At 41.9% G+C, this 26,101-nt stretch overlaps 1 protein-coding gene across 2 annotated transcripts in view; it reads right to left on the bottom strand.

Moving 5' to 3' along the window:
• Positions 1-81: 81 nt before the first annotated feature.
• The window catches only part of LOC147327452 (protein ELFN1-like), a 138,674-nt gene continuing 112,654 nt past the window's right edge, over positions 82-26,101 (bottom strand). For both annotated transcript variants that reach the window (XM_086295099.1, XM_086295097.1), the window contains 4 exons: positions 15,009-15,703; positions 14,771-14,924; positions 12,776-12,942; positions 82-11,239 (listed from right to left, as the gene is read on the bottom strand). In XM_086295099.1, the coding sequence (XP_086151225.1) occupies positions 9,151-11,239; positions 12,776-12,942; positions 14,771-14,924; positions 15,009-15,298 (2,700 nt within the window). In that variant the 5' untranslated portion in view covers positions 15,299-15,703 and the 3' untranslated portion in view covers positions 82-9,150. The remainder of the gene's footprint in view (positions 11,240-12,775; positions 12,943-14,770; positions 14,925-15,008; positions 15,704-26,101) is intronic.

Genomic DNA, 26,101 nt, shown 5'->3' with positions numbered 1-26,101 from the left:
GCATTTTGCTTACATTTTTTTACCATTTATGGGAAAATAAACAGGCTTTCCAATGGTACAAGATTTATTGCCAAGAAGCATTGTTACAACAACGAGGTAATCGACCAAAAACACAAACGTCCTTACTTCTTGTGCTAAGTTTACATATATGGCAGTTTCTTGTATTTGAAGGCAGACTCTATAAAATGTCATCTTGCTGCAGTCATTGTAAGTAACTATAAAAACAATATACTGGAATACATGTTGTCAAACACATAACACAACCGTGTCAGTAAGAAGTCATTAGCTGATCGCTGTTTCAAGGTGAGACCCATCCCTTCTTGTCACATCCAGTATGTTGCATACGAAGTAGCAATGTCGGAGACGCTCACCTCGAGGCTTCAAAACAGGACTTCAGAAACCAGCCGGTGACATCATCACAGCCATCTTTTATACTCTCTGTGATTGTAGCTATTTATGTACTTTATTATTGTATTCTTTTTTTATTGGCGTTATAAAAGCTAATGACAGAAGAGAAAAAGGAAGAAACAACTGAATGCAGAACAGAAGACACATTTTTGATTGAAATACATCCACGTTATAACAGTGTAAATCGGCATGGATGCTGATTTTAAGTTACTTTCTGGTTCTGTAGAAGAGCAAGGATTTTCCAAAGCTTGCCAATGTATCCGTGCCGTACCCCTCAACTAAGAGACCCTCCACAACAGCACACCAAGTTGAAGGGGCTAGACTGGAAACGAGCACAGCTGTTTCCCCTCACAGCTCGGAGCCACTTTAAGTCCCTACAATTTGCAAACTTGAACTTGATCTTGTCTTGTTATTAGCCCTTACCTGCCATAATAATGGTTAAAAACACATTCCCTTTCAATAACCTGGTCTGTAACCAGGATTTGTGTTCAGAGTGTGCGTTCTGCAGACCAGCTCAGGTGCTGTCGCTCAAGTGCTTTCCTCAGATGTGACAGAGCTCCTCCTGCTTTCACAGCTTGAATACTTTTAACGGTACCAGTAAATTCACCTTGTATAAAAGAAATAAATAAATACATGAAAAGCAGTGAAGTAGTGGAGTACAGTCGTCACTTACAATCACCGAATGTGACATAACCGTCCATGTGATGTAAAACGACCAGCATTTGTAAAAGAACTGATTTAGAATTTCTCTTGTAGCCCCATCATTGCACAGCATTAAAACGTCTGCCTTGTATTGCATTGATGTCTGTTATCAGTGCACTCACCTGCTTCACGCACAGCAAAGCCTCTGAGAGAAAATTGTATCGCATAACTATGTGGAAAATTTCCTGTGTTGTTTGAGAAAGTTAAAATTCCCTTGTGTATGTACAGGTAGCCCAGATTTTGCACTATTATTTAAGCTGCTGGCAGTTCAATCTCCAGCCACATCAAATTATTTTTTGTTGTTTTGTTTTGCACAAAACAGCCCGAGAAGTGGGATACGTCAGCAGCGCCGTATGCACAAACGCTGATTGTTCCCTGCACAAAGAAGGAGAATGTCTAGTTTTCTTAAATCTGTCAAAGTTGCTTTTAATGCTGCATATTTGTCAGCATATAAAACACAAAATTTCAAAATATGTTTTGACACATACTGTGCAGAAATACTTACTGTCAATAAAGTTTTCATTAGACAGGTTCATTTGGTCCATTCAACTGCTATCTGTCAAATTAAAATCGAGCAAAGTGAGCATCCCATCCCAACCGTGCTGTCAATCCAAAGTGCGATCTTTATCGAGGGCGTTGTAGATTTGTCAGTATCCATATCCATCCACGTTTTCTTAAGGGGAAATGTTCACCTTCAAGTGGTGTGTAGGTTTGTCAAAACTGATTTATTTTATTTTACATATGTTATGCAGTTTATTTAATAGTAATATATTTAAGTACAAGACAAAAACTTTTTACAAGCATCAGTTAGTCAGAGATTAACCAGTTTTCATTACTGTGATGTCTCCATGATTTTTTACAAAATGGCCTCAGGCTCTAGATCAAAACTAAATATAAATACCTCTGTATGATTTGTCAGCCAGTCTTAACTACATATCAGATGGCAGGACACTGTTCAAGTACCTAAGTAGTGGCTCCATAGTGTTTATGCATTCACCTAACAAATGAAAGATCCCTGATTTAATCCAAGGAGGAGACACAAATCCTTTGAGGGTTGCATCAGGAAGAGTATAAAAATCTGCCAAATCACATCTCAGAGCAACCTGCTGTGAATAAGGAAGCAGCTGAAAGCAGCTTTTTAAACTTTCCTTTGGGATTAATAAGTATCTATGTAATTATTTTGTATCAATACGTGTCAGTTGGTGTAACCCTCAATCACCTGTAATGTGCTCAGTTGCTTGCTTCTAGCTATAAAGATCGTTTAGCTTTGTTTATCGGTTTGAGATGCTGTATTTGTCTCTCAGATTTCTGCCTACACAGTGAGGGTGGCTGCAGGTTTATTGGTTGTTTTGTATTATAAAATGGTCCCAGTTTAACTTTTCAAAATAATAAAGTAACTAATTTCTTCACAGACCCTCTGTGATGCTGGCATGATCGTGGCTCTTTGTGCTGAGGTTTGCCCATTTCCATACTTAACCATGAGATGCATTATCATTACCCCCAGAGGTAGGATCCTGGTGATTTTGGTGAGTTAGATTTCAAATTCAAATCAATGTCTTATCCATGAGCTTCACCTGCTCTTTATGCTAAGTTTTAATTAGTACATGTTTGGATGCTAACAAAAGAAACGCAGGTGGTGACCATAATGAATATTCTATTTGCTAACCATTATTTAAGCAACAGACAGCATAAAATATGTATCTGGAAGCCACCAGATGGTGATAGCTGTGATTTCTATTACTGTGATTGTTAGGGTGCGCCAGTTCTCCTTTAACATTACTGTGGGGTTCTGCAGGGTTCATTCCTGGGTCCATTATTATTTTCTTTCTGCATTTTTTCCCTCACATACAGACAATTAAACAAACTTCCTGCACACTATGTATTCCAGCTTGCCACTAAACACACTTCTGCTCACAGTCTTTGTTTACAAGCTCAGAATTTGCTAGTTGTTCATCATATAAGGTTGAAGAAAAGGGGGGAACAGAGCCTTTAGGTCTGTGGCACCAAGATTTTGGAACATCTCCCACAACATCTAGCTGACTCTGTGGACTTTAAAAAACATTTAAAAAGTTTGTTTAACCTGAGTTTATATAAAGACTTTTACCAACAGTAACTGTTTTTAAAATATTCTCTGATTTAATTTTATTTGTTTTGCAGTCAATTTCACTTAATTTTTTTTAAATCATATTATACTGTGATTCTTCGCAGTTTATATTTATTTTAAACTTCACTTAATTATCATAGAACTCTATTGGAATTGTTTTCTGTCTTGACTTCTATAAACTCTTTCGAGTTCGAGTCACCAGTTTTGATCATATTGAATAAAACATTTTTGTAAATACAACTTTTTTGTAAATATTGGTTATGTTAAAAGAAAATGGTGGATTATCTGTGGTTTGCTTATTGGCTAATGGCTTGACCAAGCAGTTTCACAGTCAGACCCACCCCTCCTTATAAGTGTTGCCAACTTAGCGACTTTGTTGCTATATTTAGCGAGTTTTCAGACCCCTTAGCGACTTTTTTTCTAAAAAAAAAGTCGCTAAAAAAAGACGTGAAAGCGCGTATTGCTTTTACTCTCAACAAGCAGCGGGTGCTGTAACGCAGTCAGTTCTTCTTTTACTCTTTTGCTGTTTTGTGGATCACAAGGTTTAAAACTACTTATAAACACACACACACAAAGTAACTCCACCAGAGTGCCTATTTCGGGTCACTTTTGCCGGTCCAAGCCCGGGTAAAGGAGCAAGGTTGGAATTGTGACATTAAAAAAAAACAATAATTGCTAAAAGAAATTGAATTTGTAGTTATAAATAAACTCTAAATGCATTTAGGACGTTTTTACTCACTTTATGTCTCTTCTACGATGTTATTTCTCTCTCCAACAACATAGGTTACAATTAGATTAGCATGACCAATTATGCAAATTAGGCGATGACATCTTTAGCGACTTCTAGCGACTTTTAGGACAACCAATAGCGATTTTCCTTACTGAGGAGTTGGCAACACTGCTCCTTATCCCATTGGATTTTTCAAAACCAAGATGTCAACAACAGCTAATTCTCGTCTCTGAGCCTTATTACTCATGTATGTTTTAGGCTATTTTTAATGCAAATACGTAACAATAAAATGACTTGCTAGCAGCTGTACTCAAGAGGAATGTCCTCCAGTCTTAGTGAGTGAAGTCCTGGTATTTTCTTAGTCTGATACTAGCTAGTATCTATAGGCTAGCTGTGAGTGCGTCTTGCTAACCAAGCTTGTTAGCATTAGCTGAAAACTTGGGACTCTACCCATTTTTGTAAATATGGTCACTTCTGGATTCCAAAAGACAGAAATGACCAGCCGCAAAGCAGAAATCAAAGACAGGACTTCAGAAACACTGGGACGTCATCACAGGGGCCTCATCCATCTTTTAAATGCAGTCTCTGAATACATACCTTAGTTCTTAGCATTTCTGTGTGCGCCCTACTTCTTCAAAGGTCAGGCTGTTATTACTGTAGCAGCTGATGTGATGCAAGTTTATGAATTTCCCCCAAACACCCGTTTTTCTGTTAAATAATTTATTTTGGATTTTAATCTCCTGCCTGTGTGGTTTGAGTCTGTGCTGATGTTCTCCGGTCACAGTGTTTTCCAATAAGGCTGGAGGTTACCATGCAGTGGCACTCTGATGATAAAAGTTGTTAAATCCATTACTTGCAATTTGAATAAGACCAAACTGCTGTATGCTGTTCTATTCTTCCTGTGTGAATCCTGCAGAGATTTGATTTCACTAAAGTTTTTAACGATCCAGGTTACAAATTTGAATTTATTTGCCTGATTAATTGTTTAATTCAAGTCAGTGATGGACCAGTTTATGTTTTTAGTTTATCACATTACTATGTTATTCAGGCCTCGCAGGCGCCCAGCACACACAACTCATGGTTTTCAGTATTTCTGTATTTCATTCGGTTGAAACTAAAGAACCAGAGATCCCGTCTCATTATTTCAAAACAGAACATAACACAGACAAAAACAGGTGTAACACACGCACACATGGGTTACAGTAGCACCACAAATAATGTCATTTCCCTCCACTATATAAGGAGGCAGAAATCTGAGAGATAAAATATCCTAAAGCTGAAGAACATTTATTTATTTGTGTTAAAGGATCCAAAGGTTTCACCATCGGCTTTTTTGAGTATAACTATTTTAAAACTTCCCACAAGATCTTTTGTGTATTTTGCAGAGTAACTGGTATCGTTTTGTGGAAAAAGATGTCTCCTGAAATGTTCAGCACTGAGAACCACAAACGGTTTCTTTTTGGCCTCCGCCTTGAGATAAAAGCAAAAATGTCCACAACCTTGTCACAAACATATGAGACCAGAATTATCTATGGCTATACAAGTAAAAGTTTATCCCAGCAAATGTAATCCATCAAACATCTTTTAAATGCGAAATGAAAGTCCTGTGATACTTCTGGCACTTGTGGCATTTGTATGGTTTCTCCAGGGAAAGGAGACAGTGAAAGGAAGGCTATTTTTATTGTGCTCATTTTAATTTTTTTTGACAATAAAATAAAGAAAGCCTCTGAGAGATCCTATGGTAGAGTTTTCTCTCTCTCTCTCTCTCTCTCTCTCTCTCTCTCGCTCACTCTCTCTCTCTCACTTCCTCTCTTGCTCCTGAGTCATTCACTAGAAGAATATAACACAAGCTTCCACTGAGGATTTCCTTGCAGCATGCTCCATTGTCATTTCTCTCTGTTAGTAGGACCTCGGTTTATTTCCACTTTCTAGGCATTGTTGTTTCAAAAACACAGTTTCACTTCATCACGGTTCAAAGAATAGCAGCGCTGATTGGGGTCACCGCCATCTGGTCGCCTTGACCATCAGCTCGTTTGTGTCTTACTCGAGGTGAGCTCTGCTACTCTCTGACACATGATAAGTTCAGGCCATTACTGTTTATAAAACATAATGGAAAAAAAAGAAAAACAAACCAAAAACAGTAATAGAATACATCGCTACATTGATATTACTGTTACTAAAAGAATGCTCAAGTGAGGCTTCAGAATCAAGCAATTATAAAATTGCAGTCGGGTGAAGTATATGTTAAGAAATCAGGATTATTTTTGTTTTCAATTCTCAAAGCAACGCTAAAGTTAAAAAGATGAAAAAAAAAGAATGTTTTAAGGCTATTGTTTGGTTAAAGCCACAATCTGGAACGTGTAACGCAGCAACAGCCACGGCTCATCAGTTTCCTTTTAGATCAGAGTTGGATTGTTTGCTGCAGCAGCAGAGGAACCATGTCATAGCCGCTGCAGTGTCAGGGAAGAAGAAAAACATTTTAAAAAATTTGCCTTTTTTTTCTTTTCCAGCCACACAAATGAATGTGCTTTTTGCGGTGCTACAGACAGCTGTGATGATTTTACTCACACGCGATTATGGCTTTAACCGGCTTAATGACTTGAGCATTCTGAACTCATTATAGCAGAGAAAAAAGTTGTTTTTTTTTGTTTTTTTTTACAGTGTTTCCACTCAACAATAAACTTGTCATTGTTTGCCATATCTGTTGTGTTCTCTGTAGATTTTCAGTGTCATCATTTCAAGGTTGGAGTCAACTCTGTTTCAAATCATGTCGCAAAACTGGTTAACGTTAAATTCAAGGTGCATTGATATGAAACTCTGTTGACTCCACCCCTGGTTTACAGTCTCATTAAATGACTTGTTGTAGCACAGTTCTGTGTAAAGTATATTATCACATTTTTTTCTCCTATTTTTCACCTCCAGTGTTTAAATCCTGCAGATATTTCAGATATACACAAAGTCTCTGTTCACCACATAAGTGATACTAATCACATTTTACCATAACACTTCATATATTTAAAAAAAGAAACAACCAACTGCCAGTACTTAAATAGAACCTCTTTAGCAACTGCTTTGGGCTTCCAGGACAAACTGGTCAACTGTGTGCACCAATTTGGTCACATTTGATTCTAGGAAGCCGATCGCTTCTTATTGATCTCCCAATTCTTGGTCTCACAACTGGCCATCTCAAAGAGAGTTTCCTCTCAGACAATGGGCACAAAGACTGAATGCAGCTCGTTCATCAGAATCCAGCTGCTGAACAGTATTAACATCTCGAAGAATACATTCATCTGTGTGTTGGTTGCGAGTGCATGAGTACACTTGAAGTTGCATGTATGCATGTGCTAGAGTCGTTAACTGTGAGGATGATGGTGGGTCAACAGTTGGGTCCTGGCTTTGAGAGGGCGGGTTGGGGAGGGTAAGGTGTCAATTTACTACCACAGTACTTTGGTCTTAAAAATGATTGGAGGCGGGGAAGCAGTGAGCCAATGGTGGTGGATCATTTTGTGCAAATCGTAGTTCTGTTTGGCACACTGACAAGTATTGATGCGAAGGTAAGAGGTCTGTAAATAGTAGTACTTAAAATCGTCTCAAATGTGTTGCGATTTGTCAAGTTAGCACAATGGCACCACAGTGGAACCAGAAGAATTCAAAAAAAGGTCAAACGTTAAAACCCTGGGAGATGGGACGAGGGAGGGGAAGGTGAGGGAGGCGGGGCGATGGGCTTGAGGGTTGGGATTGGGGGGGGGTGAATTGTCGATGAAAAACACAGTGGCGCTACAGTGTATCGGGAAGGAAGCTGAGAGTTTTAGGTCTTTTTTCCTTTTTTTCTAAGAGTCGTTTTTTGATTTTGAACAGTGCAGATATGCTTTCCCTATAGGAATTGAAGACATTCATTTGAAGATTAGAATTGTTTTTCTTTTTTTTTGAAGTTCGATTTCAAAATCAAAAACGTACCATTTGTAAGTGATCCGGCAGGTGACTAACTCGGGATTCTGGTTTCTGAAAAGTCTGAAAGATTTCAAAACCCATGTTGTACAAACAAAACAGTCACCTCTGTTTGCAAATATAGAACTTCTCTCTCTCATCTGTACAACGTTCTCCTCTTTAGGAGGATTAGGGTGGGGTGTGGGCGGGATGGGGTTCACCAAGAGAAAAGGGGGGCTTGTTTCTGGCTTGGCGAGGAGCACATTCCTCTTGGTAGAAAAAGGAGAACTCAAAAGTCTTGTCCATCGACTGTTTGTGTCTCTGTTGGCGTACACTCCTCAGCTGAGAGTTTCAAAACAGTCAAAAAAACACAGTCACACGATAGAGCCATGCCATATTCAAATAATAGAATATTAATGATGAGGATCATAGGAATAATAGAAGACCAGTAATGATAATAAGAATAATGAATAGTAATAACAACATCTCATATTAGCAGTTTTTTCCCCCCCCCTTTTTTAAATCCTGTATATAAAAACAGTGGTGAGGAGAAGTTGATACACAGTAGGGCTCTACTATCCCCTTGGTTGATTTGGCACATTATATTCACTCTCTGATGAGAGCTACCTACTCATTCTCAGCACAGTTAAATATTACTGTAGCCCGGCGACCCATCCAGAATTTGTTGCTTTTGATGTTTTCAATCTCCGAAATCACAGAAGTTTAAAAAAATAAATAAAATAAAATTTAAAAAGTCTACTCATGTGGCAGCATCGCAGGACGCGATGCAAAAACAACCTCTCTGGAAAAGCAAAGTCTTTATTATACACCGCTGCGACGAGATTGAAAGCATCCCTGGACTATTCAGGATGGCCTGCCCAGCAACATTTAAGGTTTCTATTCTTAATGATGATTCTGCTTTTCTTCATTCAAAACTTAGTACAAATAGCTACATAACTCTGAGCTATAACTTCCATTACATTACAAAAAGTAACTCAGTCTCTATATGTTATAATTTTTGTCGTTCAGTATAATATATTAGTTTGGTCCTTCTCCGTGCTCTCAGAAGAAAAGGCTTAGTTTGTGTAAAGTATGTCCGTGTGTGTGTGTCTGTGTGTACACGTATTTGCAATCTGATTCTGTAGCTCCTGTAAGATGTGTGCATTTGTGTGTATTTACAGCTCTTTGTTGAATAAGTCACTGTGTATCAGTATGTCATGGATGCACTTTTGTTAATTTTCCATCTTCGCATGGTTTGGGGGGATCTCCACACGTGGGATCAGGCCTTCTGCTGGGCGGACACACCCTTCCAGTAGTCCAGTATGTCATGGAGATCTTCATCCTTGGCAAACTGAACTTTTCGCCTCAGCGCATGTCCGGCTGCCACGTAGCCTTCATCCTCCATAGATGCCTGCCTGTGCCTCTTGCGATGCAGTTTGAACCGCTCCCACAGCCCCAGGGTCGGGGTGCAGAGGAGCCCTTCCTCCTCCTCGTCTTCCTCGGGGCTGGAGCAGTAGCTCAGGTTGTGGTACTGTGGAGAGAGCGGGTAGTGTGGCGAAAGCTGGGAGTAGGCTAACTCCCTCTGCTTGGCCTGCCTGCTGAGAGTGAGGGGGTCTAACATCGAGGGCTTGCGGCCTCCTGGGTGGTGGTGGAGTTCCTGCAGGATCTGGGGGTGGTGCTGCAGCTCCTGGAGATGCTGCTGGGAGCCGGGGTAGGAGTGACGGTGCTCGTTGTACTGGCGGATTCTCTGGGCTTCAGCTCGTAAGATGGCTGCAGCCGGGGTGACTGTGCGGATGGGCTCACCTCCCCCGCCCCCCCTTTCCCCTCGATCTCCTGGTGAGGCTCGCTCAATGTAGCGGGACTCTGATGAGTGGTACCCTCCCTCTGAGCGGAAGGAGCGAGGGCTCCGGGCGGAGCCGGGAGAGGAGGACGTGCTGGGCCTTTTAGATGTTGGAGGAGCCTCCATGCTGTGGTGTCGCTGTAATGAATGATGATAACTTCTCCCCCTCTCTTCTCTTCCTCCTCTCCCTCCTTTGTACACCGGGGAGAGGAACTCACCTCCTCGTTCCCTTTCTCCTTGCTCAGACAGAAGCACCAGCTGTGGCTCTGCTGTTGAAACAGCTCCTCCACCTGCAGAAGAGGGGGATTTGATCCCCTGTTGAAAGGAGGTAGATTCAGATTTGAGAGCATCTATACAATTGTTGATGATCTGGTTAACTTTATCTACTTCCTTGGCAATGGTAGAGATCTCTGCTACTGAGCCTTGGGGATTTGCTTGCGGTGACATCTCCCTTTCTCTCTCTCGTTCTCTCTCCCTTTCAATGTCCGACCCTCTCACCTCCATATAGTTGAGTTTAGGGGGCTTGTGGGCTGGTGTCTCTATCACCTCCTGAAGCTTGTATGGATCTATCTCACCACCCTGAGGTAGGTAGGGCATTCTGGACAGACTGTCCCCAGCACCAAGCTTCTGGGAAACGGTTCCTCCACTCCCTCCCTCTATATCCCCTTCTCCACCATACTTTAGCTCTATCAGTGTTCTCTGGATCCTGCTCATCTTCCTTTCCTTTTCCTCCATGATCCTCTTTCTTCTCAGGCAGTGGACAACAAAGCCAAGGAACACAAGCATTCCAAACAGGCATCCCAAAATTGTCATAATGTAATGGGTTGCTGATGACTCAGTGGGTAATCTGCCTGTTCCGACTCGACGGCCTGTTGAGATGGTCAGACAGGTGTGGTTGAAGCGAAGGGAGTTTCGTATAGAAGCCACACAGTAGGTGTAGTCAGTGTTTGGTTTTAAGTTCTTTAGCTCAATATCTTCTCTTTTATCTTTCAAATTCTGAATATCCGTGAAGAAGCTATTGTTATAAAGCATCAGGATGTACATTTTCTTGTACGGATCGGGAATCTGAACTGTTATCACAGCGCTCGAATCTAGCACTTGCTTTACAGTCATAAAGGGTTTGGCATCGGGGAAAATGGGACTCAAGCTGATCACCTCACCCCCATCAGGAGGGGTCCCGGAAGCGCAATCATCCAGTCCGCAGGGAGAGGCGAAATCTGGCGGAGGAGTTGTGGAATCAATACCATAGAAGGATGTTGCGCTACTGCTGTCATCTGTGCACACGTGACTGAGCGCATACAAAGCACTGCGTTGGTTAAGCATGCGGGGATTTTGGTTGAGAAGGTTGTACCCCGAGAATCCATGAGGGGAGTCACACACCATCCTCTCACTGGTCCTGTTGGGGAAGGCTGCAAGCCAGCGAAGGAAACCCAGCAACTCGCAAGAGCAATTGAAGGGGTTAGTGTAAAGTTCACAGGTGGTCAGCTTAGAGAGTCCAGAGAACAAACTGCCATCCAACACCTGAATCCTGGAAAAAGATCAATAAGAAAGTATAAATTTATTGGCAAGTTACCCCTTTAGATGTGTTCTTTCACATTTAATGCACCTATTCCCTCCATTTAATAGATTTCAGCTTATGGTCAAAAACATCTTCTGCAATACAATTTTCAACAAGTCCAAAAGAGCAGTTAAGCTTATTTCATTTAGCTGTTGCTATACATTTAGGTCAACAGATCAATACCAATTACCAAAACCAATAGTAAGAACAAGACAGTTATTTCCACTGAGAAAAAAAGTGAGTAGCGTAGGGATCTGCTGAGGATACCGTCACAGGAGAAAATTAGTATCACTGAATGGTCAGTAGTGCGTTTTTCCATCATCAGTGCAAATAGTTGAATTTAGAAAACAAGCATAGCTAAAATGCCTGGCATTTTAATTTTTGTTTGTTCTCCAGTGTACATGTGCTGCAATTATTACAATTACAATTTCACCATCTATATATATCAACAATCATCAGGAATAACATTATGAGCACTAACAAGCGACATTTAAAATGAATAACACTGATTATCTCTTCTTCATGGCACCTGTTAGTGGGTGGGGTATATTAGGGAGCAAGCGAATATTTTGTCCTCACATTTACTGTGCAGGAAAAATGGGCAAACATAAAGATTTGAGTGAGTTTGACAAGGGCTAAATTGTGAAAACCGCAGATTTTGTGGGGTGTTCCCACTCTGCAGTGGTCAGTATCTTATCAAAAAGTTGTCCAAGGAAGGAAGAGCGGTGAACCTGCAACAAGGTCATGGGGAGCCAAGGCTCACTGTTGCATGTGGGGAGCAAAGGCTGGTCTGTGTGGTCTGATCCATCAGATACTGAAACCAAAGTTTCTGAAAAAAGTTAACACTAGTTCTGATAGAAAGCTGTCAGAATACAGAGTGCATAATAATGGGGCTGCCCATGCTGACCCCTGTCCACCGCCCAAAGCACCAACAATGGACACGTGTGAGAGATGCACTATGGGAAGAAGGCAAGCTGGCACAAGCAGTGTGATGCTATGTTGGAAAAACTTGGGTCCTGCTATCTCTGTGGATATTCTGTTTTGACATGTACCACCTACCTAAGCACTGTTGGAGACCATCTACATGGGCATGTTATTCCCTAATGGCTGGAGCCATTTTTAGCATGCACCCTGCCACAAAGCAAATATGATTCAGCAATGATTTGCGCATCAACAAGTTTGAGGTGTTAACCTGGCCTCCAAACTCCTCAGATTTCACTATAATCAAGCATCTGTGGGTTGTGCTAGACAAACAAGTCCGATCCATGGTTGCACCACATTGCAACTTAAGGGACCTAAAGTATCTGTTGCTCACTTCCAGATACCACAGCTTCAGGGGTCTAGGGGAGTCTTTGCCTCGATGGGTTAGGGCTGTTTTGGCAGCAAAAGGGGCACCAAAACAAGAGTCACGATGTTATGCCTGATTGGTGTTCATATATTATGGCTGAAAAAGCAGCAATTTCCAACATTTAAGCAGTTTCACCTAGTAAGCATGATTGTCAATACCTGTTCATGGAGAGGTCTATATTCTCTATATTCGGACATTCCCAGAAGGTGTTGGGTGTAACAGTCTCAATGAGGTTGGCTTGCAGGTAAAGGTACTGCAGCTTGCCCAGGCCTCGCAACATGCCCTCTGTCAGGTTCCTCAACTTGTTAAAGCCCATCTGGAGAACCTGGGGAGGCAAAGACAAGTGGGATTAGTCTAATCTCTGAAGACCTAGCCTGTGCCAGGCATCACTCACCACAAGCTGGAAACATACGGAACAAACAGATGACGATTCAAACAATTCGTGTTTGACACCGTGATCTAAGCCCGTGTGCTGCGCTGAATTTACTGAGATCTTTCTTGTTCACATTTTACCTCCTGGCTTAGCTCCAGCAGCCGGATAGATGTGTAAGCATGCCAGCTCATTATGGATGTGTTGAGATCGGTTTGGTGAAACACTTTGCTTGAATATTCCTGGAAGCCATAATGAGCGGGTGTTGTCATTCTCATGTCTGTGTCCATCTGTGCGTATATCGATGGAAGAATTTCGATCTCTTTAGACCCCTGTTTTGGTTTACATATTATTCTAAATAGAACAGTTTAAACTTGTAATATATGATAAATACAGTTTGAATAAGTCTATGTTTATTGTAGAAATCTATAAGAATAAGTAAAGAAATGGTATGCATAGTTTGATTCTAAACTATTTGTCTCTGTGAACTCCTCAGGACTGTTTTATTGTGATTACTTTCACATAAGATTGACAATTTCACCATATAAATGAAACATTAACCTCTATGTCAAAACAACCCAAGTTTGATATCAACGATCATCACTAGTGTAATGTGAGGGTTCGTCATAGGCTACTAAATCTCTGACCTGTTATAAACATCAAGATGGACACAGATAACTTTTCCAGCACTAACTTCAGAATTCATAGTACTTCTATCAGTAGTCACATCATCAATAAAGACTAGTAAACGGTTCCAAGAGCTGCACATTCCATCACATTACCTCCACCATGTTTCGCAGATGTGCTATGCTGTGGATCAGAAGCTGTTCCTAACAATGCCTTGTTGTAGACACTCTGCATTTCCATTCATGAAGGCATCTCTGCATTGTAGACTTCACGAGTGATGCACCAACCTCCCTGAGAGTATTTTTGAATTGGTTAGTTGGTATGAAGTTCTTTTTCTTTACCAAGGAAAGAATTTACGATGATCCACTTTGGTTGTCTTCTGTGGTTTTTGAGGCTTTTTGGCATGGTCGAACTGCATTCATTATTTGTTAGAAAGTACCAGATTTGGTCACTCCTAAAGTTTTTGTGGCCTCACTGACAGGCCTGCTTATATTTAATCTCCCTTAAAATAACAAAGAACCTGGCCTCAAGTGCCCATGAAACTGCTTGTCAGTCAATTGTCCAATCAAAACCTGTCCCATTGTCCAAATACTTATGGACCTGACTGTAAAATGGCAGCCACATGGACGAACTGCATGGACGAAAACCACCTTGAGGAGGGGATCAGATTACTAGAAATGAGATAAGGCATTTGCTTTTGACAGGGAAAGTGGCAGAACTGTATTTTTATTGCATACACATAAACATACACATACATACTACTACTAATAATACTAATAATAAGAAGAAAAAGAATATATTCGGTTGGTGCATAATAGTATAGTAATTTGATACCAAGTGTTAAGTATATATTGTGTAATTGGATTATTAGTCCTCTGGTGCACTGTGGGATTAAGCAGCAGTTTAATGTTGGATATGCACTCTCATATGCACAAACACTTTGTTTACATTGAGACTGATGGATTTCATTTAGTTACTGTGTATACTGTAAAATTATGGAGCACTTTTTACATTATCCAAATACATCCAAACAGTTTGAAGAGTGCATTTCATGTACCCAAATAATACTGTAATTTTCCACTGCTGTATGTATGTGCATTGATGAATGTGCACCTATATGGAAAAACCTATGAATGCATATTGTGTCAGGACGCACCTGCAGATTAAATTGTGCTGAAAACGCTCCATCTTCTACGTAACTGATATCGTTCTTGGTCAGGTTCAGATAGGTGAGGTTGCTGAAGCGACTCAGTGAAGAATAATGGACCGCCCGTATCTTGTTCTCGTTCAGCCTCAGATCCACAATAGTGCTATGGAGAGATGTGTGAGATCTCTCAGCATCCAGCAACTCGGGAAAATACTGTGGAAATAAGTTTCTTTGTAAGTTTTCGTACCTGTTAATGTGGGAGGGTATGGCCTCGTAGGGAGGCTGGTTCATACTGCAGATAGCCAGCCACACGAAGCCTTTCTCCCCTTCAATAAGCCAGCAGTCTGCCTTAACCACCGGCAGCCGCATCATTGAAAGCAGTGCAAGGAAACAGAAGAAGGAGCTGGCTGTAGACAAGACCACTGATGAAGACCCTCCAGTCGTGTTATGTCGCTGCCGTCCCTGTTCAGTGTTCTGGGCCATTTGGGATGTCATTGCAGTATCCGCTGGAGAAAGCCGACCAGAGTTGCTCGCCATCTAACATTTATTCTTGTAGACTGGAGCCATTGCGAAGGGAGGGTGGGTGTGTTTTTTAACGGTTATATTTTCATGAACAGGGATTTGCTTTTCTTGAGAATTGTGACTGTTCCACGAGCGGCAAATGTGCCAAACCGAGGAATTGCTAAAAGCTTGAAGAAATAGTGTGCATGAATGGGATGTAACACTTCATTGGTAGTATGTGTGTCTAGGTAAACTGTATAAGTCGATTAATTAGCGGGGTCACATTTGATTTATGTATGATTTGGCAAGTGGAAGTCGTCCTAGTGCCAGATTGGCTGGTATTCATGTCTTCTGTGGCCATCTGCACCTCTGATTGGACAAGCACCTCTTTTCTTTCTTCCTCATTGCGTGCTGCTCTGTACTTGGTGTGAGAACCGGTCCCTGGAGGGAAAAGGAGAGAGAGCGAGAGATGGGAGGAGGGCGTAAGAACGGGATTGCCAGTAACACACAGTGGTTTGTTTGTGAGCTGCAACAAAAACAACCCTGTTACCAGCACGATGAGATAAAGGTGCTTATTTTTCTTCTTATATAACAGTCTGACGTGTGCACATGCATACTCAAATTTAGGCATGTGTACACACACAATTTTTATATACAGTGACATTTCTTGACAAGTCCAATTAGTGTACACACTGGCGCAGATACACAAGCACCTGCAGATCTGAAAAATACACACAGCTTGGTGCTGCTGCTGCGAAAAACAACACAAACAGACACACACACACACACACACACACACACACACACACACACACACACACACACACACACACACGCACACATGTTTTCTGCAGTTCCATTAGCCTCTGGGCCTTGATGGCCAGGGCTAAGAATGGCCATGGCTCTGATACTGTATCTAATTAATTAATCTGCTCTAAATAAAACACTTCCTGGGAAAAACAGCTGACGTATGACGGAATAGGAGAGACGGGGAGGCGGGAAAGTGAAAGAGGCTCTCACAGGGCTGTGCAGAGCAGGAGGAAGAAAAAGTGGGTGCAAGGGAGCTGCAAGGAAAGATGCTTGGGGGAGGGGGGAGAGAGATGGTGAGATGGAGAAGAGGTTGAGGTAGAAGGAGGAATAAAGCAGTCGGTGGTGAAAGAGACAGCGGTTCTGTGGGGAGAAAGAGGAGGCTGAGAGGGGAAAAAGGGATGTGGTGGGACTCTGTTCAGGGAAATTGCGAGAATAGTGGCTCCCTCTTCTCTCTTCTAAGCCTTTTTCTCTCAGCTGCGAGAGCAACAAACAGGAAGTGACATCACCGAGGTGAAGGAGAAGGAGTAGGAAGGAGCAAAAGGTTGGGCCTTCCTGACAAGCATCTCCTGGCTGCTGTTGACACATTATTGATTACGGCGAAGCAGAGCGGTGCTGATGTGTCACCTCTGATCTGAGGACGAGGGTAAATGAGAGCGGCGTACTTGTGGGGAATAGGATACAGTTCCCTTCGACTTTTTGTGTCCTTTTAGAGAGCTGGCTTCTGGAAACATTCACATATAGCTTGTTAGTAATGCATTCACATAATGAGTAATGGCAATGACATTTTTCACTTTTAATGACACATGGGTTTGTGTTGATACCCTCCGTGTTCCCTCTCATAGCTCATCAGTCATCTGGCCTTGGTCAAGTAGGTAGCACTAAACCTGCAGTGGTTTGGAGCTCGTTGGATATTGTGTTAACACTAGCATCCCCAGGCTTCTACCTTTCTACCTATAAAACCCGAGAGCAGTCAAATGGTGGAAGTGGAAGCTAAATTGGCTAAATTGACCGCGGAGTCATCATTTTGCGTTTCTACCTTTAAAAGCCGGAGAGCAGTCAGTCAAATGCTGGAGTCGTTCATATGTATATTAGGTCGTTACCTAGGAATTCTGGAGGGAGGGGAGTGGGGGTGAGTGATTGAGGGGGTGGGGGAGTGGAGTGTTTCAGTTTGCCATCTTAGGGAGAAATCAACACATGTCCTTTGTATGTCCTTTGTTGCTGACATTTATTGATGAAAACAGTACAAAAAACCAACCATTTGTACACATATTTACAAATAATGATAAAAAGTGAGTGAGTACATTTCAACATTTTCAGCAATCACTCACAATCCTGGCACTGCCACGGTATCTGTCGTCTGCATTTACCACATGTGTACCTGTAGCAGTGAACACATCGCACAGTGGCCTGATTTTTTTTGCATCTGTGTACTTGGATTTTAGGTCGCAAGCCACCCAAAACTTGCTCCATGCACCACTCAGCAGGCCATTTGTAAATATGTGTACAAATGGTTGGTTTTTTGTACTGTTTTTATCAATAAATGTCAGCAACAAAGGACATACACCCATGTGTGTTGATTTCTCCCTAAGATGGCAAACTGAAACACTCCAAGTTGGTGACTTTTGGAGATTTGTTTCCCTGGATGATTGAGAATGCATCAAGATGAAACACAAAAGGAAGCTCACCGCTTTTAGCAGCTCCCCCACCCCCTCAATCACTCAGTGAGTGATTGAGGGGGTGGGGGAGTGGAGTGTTTCAGTGTTTCAGTTTGCCATCTTAGGGAGAAATCAACACATGTCCTTTGTATGTCCTTTGTTGCTGACATTTATTGATAAAAACAGTACAAAAAACCAACCATTTGTACACATATTTACAAATGGCCTGCTGAGTGGTGCATGGAGCATGTTCATTGGTTCATGGACCTCCCTGAACTAATGGCATTTATGGCAGCAACAAAAGCGGTGAGCTTCCTTTTGTGTTTCATCTTGATGCATTCTCAATCATCCAGGGAAACAAATCTCCAAAAGTCACCAACTTGGAGTGTTTCAGTTTGCCATCTTAGGGAGAAATCAACACACATGGGTGTATGTCCTTTGTTGCTGACATTTATTGATGAAAACAGTACAAAAAACCAACCATTTGTACACATATTTACAAATGGCCTGCTGAGTGGTGCATGGAGCATGTTCATTGGTTCATGGACCTCCCTGAACTAATGGCATTTATTGCAATTGTCATCTTGCGGGGGGTTTACAGGGTTCCATCGGTAAATGACTGCTGGTCAGCAAACCTGGGAAACCCACAGATAATTGGAACTATGGCACGAAACCGCTTCCAAGACATCATGCAACACTCCACTCCCCCACCCCCTCAATCACTCACCCCCACTCCCCTCCCTCCAGAATTCCTAGGTAACGACCTAATATACATATGAACGACTCCAGCATTTGACTGACTGCTCTCCGGCTTTTAAAGGTAGAAACGCAAAATGATGACTCCGCAGGGGTCTAAGGTAGAAAACCAAAATGACTGCTCTCCGGGGGTCTAAGTGTTAAAAGGAGATGAAAAACAAAACAAAACAAAACAATAGGAGTAATCTTTCACGCACAACCATCATGTCTAGACAAAGATATTGAACGGCACAGCAATTGTAAGGCACAACTGTGCTCCAAGTTTTCTTTGTCATTTGATTTATGCTATGTGTTTTTCAGTGAGGGGTTTTTGAACTTCTAGACTTGCAGGGATTGATGGCTTTAACTTCTCCAGTATGCAGTTTGTCCCTTTTCCTCTTTGTCCTCTCTCCCCTCTGTACCTTTTCTCATGCATGTCTGACTCCAGAGCTGCATGTTTCTGATGCACGGTGACTGTCCCCACCAACCGGCTGAGTGTTTACTGTTATATTGTTCGTGATTTGTTGCTCCTCTTTTCTCTCTTTGCTTTCCCCTCACCCCAACCGGCTGAGGCAGATGGCCGCCCTCCTCGAGCTCGGTTTACGTCGGCGGTTTCTTCCTGTCAAAACAGAGTCCGACCGCCTGCCGTTACAATGTAAAGTTCCCCGCAATAATCGCTGTTGTGAATTGGCACTTTAGAAATAGAAATGAATTGAGGGGACCCCCCCCCCCCCCTCCCCCCGGAAGCCTTCTTCATAAATGTGACTAATGTACGCTGGCATGCATGAGTGTTTACCGGTGTGTAGCCATATGCATGGGCTTTCCCACCCAGTCAGCATAATCTATAATTGATGGTGAGACTTCCTCCCACGTTGCATGAGGCAAACTACCTAGATGGGACACGAGAGAAAGTGTAGGAACTGCTGCCAGCAACACACACTCTGATGGGAGATGTCCATTTTGCTGACCAGATAAACTCGAGTAAACAAACTGTTGAGAGGGAACAACATGGTGGTGTAGCAGGGGGTGCAGTGTGTGTGTGTGTGTGTGTGTGTGTGTGTGGGGGGGGGGGGGGGGGGGGGTGTTAGCTAAGATGCTGATTTCCACCTGACCTCTTTCTTTTCATACTGAGGCAAGTACAAGGGTCCAGGAGACAGAACAAGAGTGCAGGTTACCAGAAAGAGAGATCCAGTAGCAGTTACTAGCTTTCACTTGACCTTCTTTGTAGTAAAAAGTGTAGTAAATACACTTGTAGTAGCTAACGTGATATGCACAGAAGGAACTGTTAAGAGCCTGTCGGCCTCTTTTCCATTTTGCATCATTCATTGCATTCCCCGACCTCGCTCGCACTCTCCGCGTGTACGCACGCTCGACGCTGCCTCAGCTGTCGAGAACAGGCATGTGGAATATTTCAGCACTCAGCATCGTGACCGCCTCACTTTTCAGTCATGTCACACTCAAAGATTTATAGGGTACAAACTGTCATCCCGAGAAAGACTGAGACTCTAACCTTGCTTTGACCACGGTGGTGTCATGGCTGCTGTACTTTAAGGTAATGTTGTGTAGATGCGCATGTTCTCTGAAACTCTGGAAAAACAAGCCACCCGGGGAAAGATTCATATAGCTGTGTGTGCACAAAAGCAGAAAAATGCATACGTGCCACGTGTATGCGCTGTCCTCTTTTAAAAACACAAATCTCAGTCACAGTGAGATTTTACGCACATGGCCGAGCCAACTCTTTGCTCGCATCTTTAGCCACGAGTGGACACAGATGCTTTCTTATTGCATCAGTTCCATATAAAATCGCTGTTTGCAACTCAGGTTAATGAAGAAGTGCAATTTACTTTGGGGAGGATGTGAAGAAAGTGGAGAAAGGGAAATGTGGCTTTGATTGTTTTTGGAATTAAAAAGAAAAGAAAAACAGAACGGGGATAAAAAAGAGAAAGCAGACCATTACACATGGTCACAGCTATTTATAGCATCAGTGATGACAGACCATCGTAAAAGCACTGGCTGTTTTGCTTCATGCTAGTTATTTCTCACCTTATTTTTCATCTTTATGCTATTGGACTTGGCCTTCTCTAGAGGCATTTTTACAGTTAATTTTTACATTATAAAAAACACTTTGCATTCGGGGAAGGTCATATTATATGCATGTTTCTTTGTACATACACAGTTTATGCACACAACCTCTGTAAACACCCTTAAAACTGGTCTTTGTTACACCTTCCTCACATGATTATCAGATTATTGAGTCTCGCTGATTTTCACCATGATTTTTATATTGTGTCTTTGTAATATGGAGACATAGTTCTGACTGAATCTCCCCTTTAGACCCTCTTGAGCACTGGAGCACTCTCCTTTGAGAGTCACTATTTTTTATTTACTCTTGTTTCCATTTCAGATTCTGTCACTCTCCCTTTTCATCATGATTTTTTCTCTTTTTTTGGTCAGGCATAGCCACAGTCTCCTTCCTTTTTTGAGCGTTCGTTTTCCTGGGAGATTTTTAGTATCCAGACAGAATTGCATAATAAAAGCGAGGATGCAGACCGCATCATTATTTTTATTTTACCTGTTACTCTGTGCAGTAAAAAATAAGTGTGTCATCTTTAACAAGGCAATAAATGTACAGTCCAGTTTCCTTTGATTTAATGAATCTAAATAACCTCAAATCACAAACATCCATCATCATACGCTCATTTGCAAGAAAGGAGCTTGTGTGAAACAGCAGCAAGTGGCCCGTAAAACAATAATAAACTATTTTCAATCAAAACACATATTAAAACATTTTAAACTATCAACAAAATTTTTAGTAGCATCTTTATTGTATTTCTGATTTTCGCTCTTCTTCTCGCTCCCTGCGTCAGTGCTACCCCAAACAAGTGGGAAAGATCCACAGCATGACTCAGAAAAATCTAAGAGAGTCAAGCAGAGAAAGTAGATTGCAGATGATGTATCCTGTTTACAAAGCTGAAGGCTGTTCTTTCTATCTCTGCTGAGAAAGCTACAGAGTTGCAGTCCTGTTGGTTTGATATTTTACACATTTCAGAGACACCTGGTTTTAGGTTACGCCCTGAGGCTAAAGAGAAAGAAACAAGTTTTCTGGTGCAGATCCCTGAAGGGTTTATTTTATATGCTCTCATTTAAATGGATCAAGGAATATTTAGTCGGTGTTTGTCAGCTGCATATAGAGAGGTTCACGTCAAAGGAAAATCCTGAACCCTTGACTCCTGAAAGGTGTCCATTAAGTCTCTTGTGCTGTAATGGGCATTTTGTCCCCCTATAGGGAAGGGTTGCTTCTCATCAATGCAGTATTGTCCTGAGTGATCAACTTTAACCCTAATGGGCATGGTCTCTCAATCCAAAGGCCACAAGGAGTCACCAAGTGAAAATAACTGTGCTCATTTACTGTGAATCTTCAAGTCACCAGATGGAAAAGTCTGCGCTGACAGGTTGTACAGCTCTCTGCTTCACAGTCATGAAAGTACCAAGTGAGGGAATATATATTTTATTTTATTCCAGGTTTCTAGTAGCACTCAGTTTTCTTTTCCTTTGGGTGATAACTTCATTTTATCATGCAAACACTCACCTGTTTATGCCTGCAATTACCTAGTCACACAATGTACCAGCAGTACTAAGCATAAGATCCAGCACACAAGTCCGGGGCTTCAGCTAATGTCCACATCAAACATCAGAGTCAAGACAAAAAGCGGTCTCCGTCACTGCAGCCGTGATGTGAGTGTTGATGCCAGATGGGTGAGTTTGAGTATTTCTCAGACTGCTGATCTCCTGAGATTTTCACAACATGAAAGTATGGCTGACGAATCTGCAGAAACCACGCGATCCAATCATGTCAGCATGGACCAGCATTTCAAATGGATGTTTCCAACATCTTGTAGAATCTATGGCATAAAACATTTAGGTTGTTTTGACAGCAGATGGGACTGGTCGATGTAATGACGGTTTTCATAATAAAGTGCTTGGTGTTCCTACTTTGGGATAAACTGGAAGTTTGATTAAAAACCTGCATGATCATTAAAAAGATCAGCAGTTTTTACCGCTGCAAAAAATTTTAACGTAAATGTAAATTAAAAGTAAATGTTCTTACTAGTAGAACTGAATTGTCTATTTTTTAACATCTTCTACATCATTTTTCACTTTTTTTCCCCCCATGTGACCGATGAGCAACACTAAGGAGATGGGTTGCACTCCTGGGCAGGCTGTGAATGAGGCTAAAACATGCGCGCATTAATAACAGGGATACTGTCATATACCCACATACATAAGGAGATGTAGATCCCCATTTCTGTGTGTAGTGGTGCATCTCAACTCATGCCAGTGCTTTCATTACCATTCAAAAGCAATGTGGAAAGCAGCAGCGGCACAAAGCGGCTGGAAGCCATGAACGGAAAAATGATGAAGAAGGTGAGGCAGAATGAGGAAGACAAATGACCTATGTTGCCCATATACCTGTATATGTATGTGTGTGTATGTGTGCATTTACTGTGAAGTCGTACTATATTTAAATGTAAGTAGAAGTCCTGTCAGAATAGGTTTAACTGGTATGCCTGTAATAATAGCATAATAATAGCATATTAATGCAATGGTTTCATCTGGAGTTTAAAATTGTATACCTCTTTTCTTTTCAGAAAAGAGGTATACACTATTCCACTATTTCTATAACAAATAGTGGAATCTGGCCATCTCCACCCTGAAACTCATCAGACTGCCTGATGCATGCATTTATTGCAGCAGTGCTTCTCACTGATAAGACCCTCACCGTTAACTGTTGCTGTGTTACGGCTTATGCAAACCTAACATTTCCACCTGACTCTACTTTACTTTAAAAGCTTTCAATGAGATGACATGGTGGAGTTTTTTTGTGAACCACTGACTGTACATCTGTGCTTGGGTTTCCTCATAAACTGTAAGAGATGAACATGTCTGCCATGACATCAGTCTGTGCTTTTTCGATGCCTCGTTTGAGACTTTGATTGTGGATGTTGCTGTCTTGTATTGTTAACTTAGCCCACAATTAGCTTCACTTACGATTGAAAACCACATGTGCACATCTGCAAATTAGCAATTACACATTAGGCCAGGTGTAAGCACTTAATTTCTCCAACAGGTCAAATGAGAAACTGGGACTGCTGTGGAGGGTAAATGTCGTTCACGCAGTCTTATGAAAGAACGATGGCCCAGAAGGTTAGCTTAGCTTAAATTCTGAATCCAAAAATACTTAATAGCCAAAAAAGGGTTTCATCCTCTGGAATAGTATTAAAAATAACTACTAATTGCTTAAGTTAGTATTCTCTTACACAAACAGTCTGAAGAATTTCAGTTCAACTTTGTTTTCTGGGTGTGGTGTTTAGCACTGTCACGTCAGAGCAGCTCGGTCCTGGGTTTGAGTCTGCCAGTTGACCGGGACCTTCCTATGAGGAGTTTGTTCTCCCTGTGCCTGTGCAGGTCATCACCGCGAACTCCAGCTTCCTCCCACACCCGAAAGACAAGCATGTCAGGTTAACTGAGTTTTCGCCTTGTACTTGATTTTTTCTTACACCCACTAGACGTTCTACAAATACTGTCACATGCATCTTCTCTTAATGCTGTATGTTGATTTGCAAGGCTATTTTGGGATTGCTCTCAAATTATTTGGGTATTTATGTAACCAGCACAAATATATGGACGTTAGCAGTGTACAGTTTTCCCTTTGTAGCTTCAAGCCCTGACAGAGATGTTCTAGACAGTCTTTATGATGCTTTGAGTGCATCGTGTAAATTTGTCTTCTTAAAGGCTCGAAAATTCAGAAACTCATTTCTCTGGCAGAGTTCAAAGCATTCATTGCAGCTGTGTGAGATGAATCCTTGGGAGTTGTCATTGCTTTGAATAAGTTTTTTTTTTCTCTCTTTTTTCTTTTTTGGGGGGGATGCTAGGCCTGTGTCTCTCTGTCGTTCTGCCTGTCTGTCCCCAGAACTTTTTACGCTGTATTATTTATCTAAGACCTCTATCTACAGAATATGGCTGTCTTATCGGTGAGGACTCCCTTGCAGATTTTGGATCCCAAAAGGTGCAATCTGGTTAAATATAGATTTAGCGTTAAAATGGAGCATAAGTGAATCCCTTTCCTGTGTTTTGATTATGTTCGATGCTTATTGATTTCCCACGCATGTGAAGAATTCATCTTTTCTCAGTATCTTGGGACCTCACAACAAACCGTATCACACAGTCAGCTCTGGGCAGTACAAAAGTCCTCACACACACACACACACACACACACACACACACACACACACACACACACACACACACACACACACACACACACACACACACACACACACACACAGACTTTGCACATTTGTGCAATCGATGAAAGTGAGTCATCTGGATTAGGTTAGATTACAGAGCAAGAAAAGGCGAAGAGGAATGGAGAACGAGAGAAAAAGAGAAGAAAGGAGGAACGGGAGTTTAAGGAAGTCAGATCAAAAGCGCCACGCTCTGAGGCAAGTTCTACTACATCTCTCACAACCGGGAGGCGCAGCACGAGTATGCGTCTGCCTGTCGTCCGCGTGATTCAAAGACATCTGTGAGAATGTAATTTGTTTTGACTCTCAGTCTCACCCATCCCTCCCCACTCTCCCCCCACCACAGTGATTGACTATTACGGATATAAGGCTTCAACATCACACAACATCACACGTCCTTGAGGGAGGAATGAAAGCAAAAGAGTCTTCTCTCCCCCTCTCTACTCAGTCACGAGGGTAAGGGGTTTAAAAAGTGGGGGCGGGCCGAGGAGTGAGCGATGGATGGAGCGAGGGGTAGAGGAGTTTGGAGGTTAAGCTGACGTCCAGACTTGGCATGATGGACGTTTCTATAAGAGATATGGAAACACGGAGCGTGACGGACATTTCTATTATAGAAATTCTATGCTGCTTGCTACCCAGCAGTTGGGAGCGAGAGAGAGAGAGAGAGACTTCTATGCAGTAAGGCATGCCAGACAGGACAAAATGTGGAGAATAATGCTATTGATACAAGCTTGTACTTTTCTCATCCTGATCTAATATCTGTGTCGTATCTGTCTCTGTCTTTTTCTCCATCACAGAGTGTCTTCCTGTCTGTCTTTCGCTGTCTTTGCAGTGAGAGGGTTATGCCAGAATAATAGGCAGTGCTGATATATATCTCCTCCACGGGCCCTGCGGTGCTACACTTGTCACTCCCCTGTAGAGAGATGTGGACATGTGAGATGCCGTGGATGATCCTCTGTGGCGAAACATTGTACGGTTATGTAATGCATTTGGTATTCAGAGAGGAGAACAAGAGGAAGGAGGAAAGATGGGAAGCAGAGGTGGAAAGAGTCACACGGCTCAGTAAATGAGGGCGAGGAGCTGACTGGAAACATGCCACGTAGTTCATTTTGCCTTAGAATTAAATCTCCCATTTCTTACTCTTAGTATGGAGTGCTGAGTGTGCTACCTGAAAACAATCACATCTGGAGGTCTCTTTAAATATCAGTTGTAATCTTGTTTTTACTTGTATTCTTTTAGCATTTGAAGAACAACAACTACCAGAAGACAGAAAAAAACCCTCATCATAAAAAATTAATTAACAGTTTTAAGCTACTCATCGAACATCTTTGAAC

Source organism: Aulonocara sp. 'chitande type north' Nkhata Bay, linkage group LG6 (genome assembly GCF_057382095.1).
Source record: "Aulonocara sp. 'chitande type north' Nkhata Bay isolate Kocher_YH1m ecotype deep benthic linkage group LG6, A_spYH_male_GT1.1, whole genome shotgun sequence".
Taxonomy (NCBI): Eukaryota; Metazoa; Chordata; class Actinopteri; order Cichliformes; family Cichlidae; genus Aulonocara; species Aulonocara sp. 'chitande type north' Nkhata Bay.
Note: the sequence above shows the minus strand (reverse complement) of the source record. Positions and strands in the feature narration are given on the sequence as shown.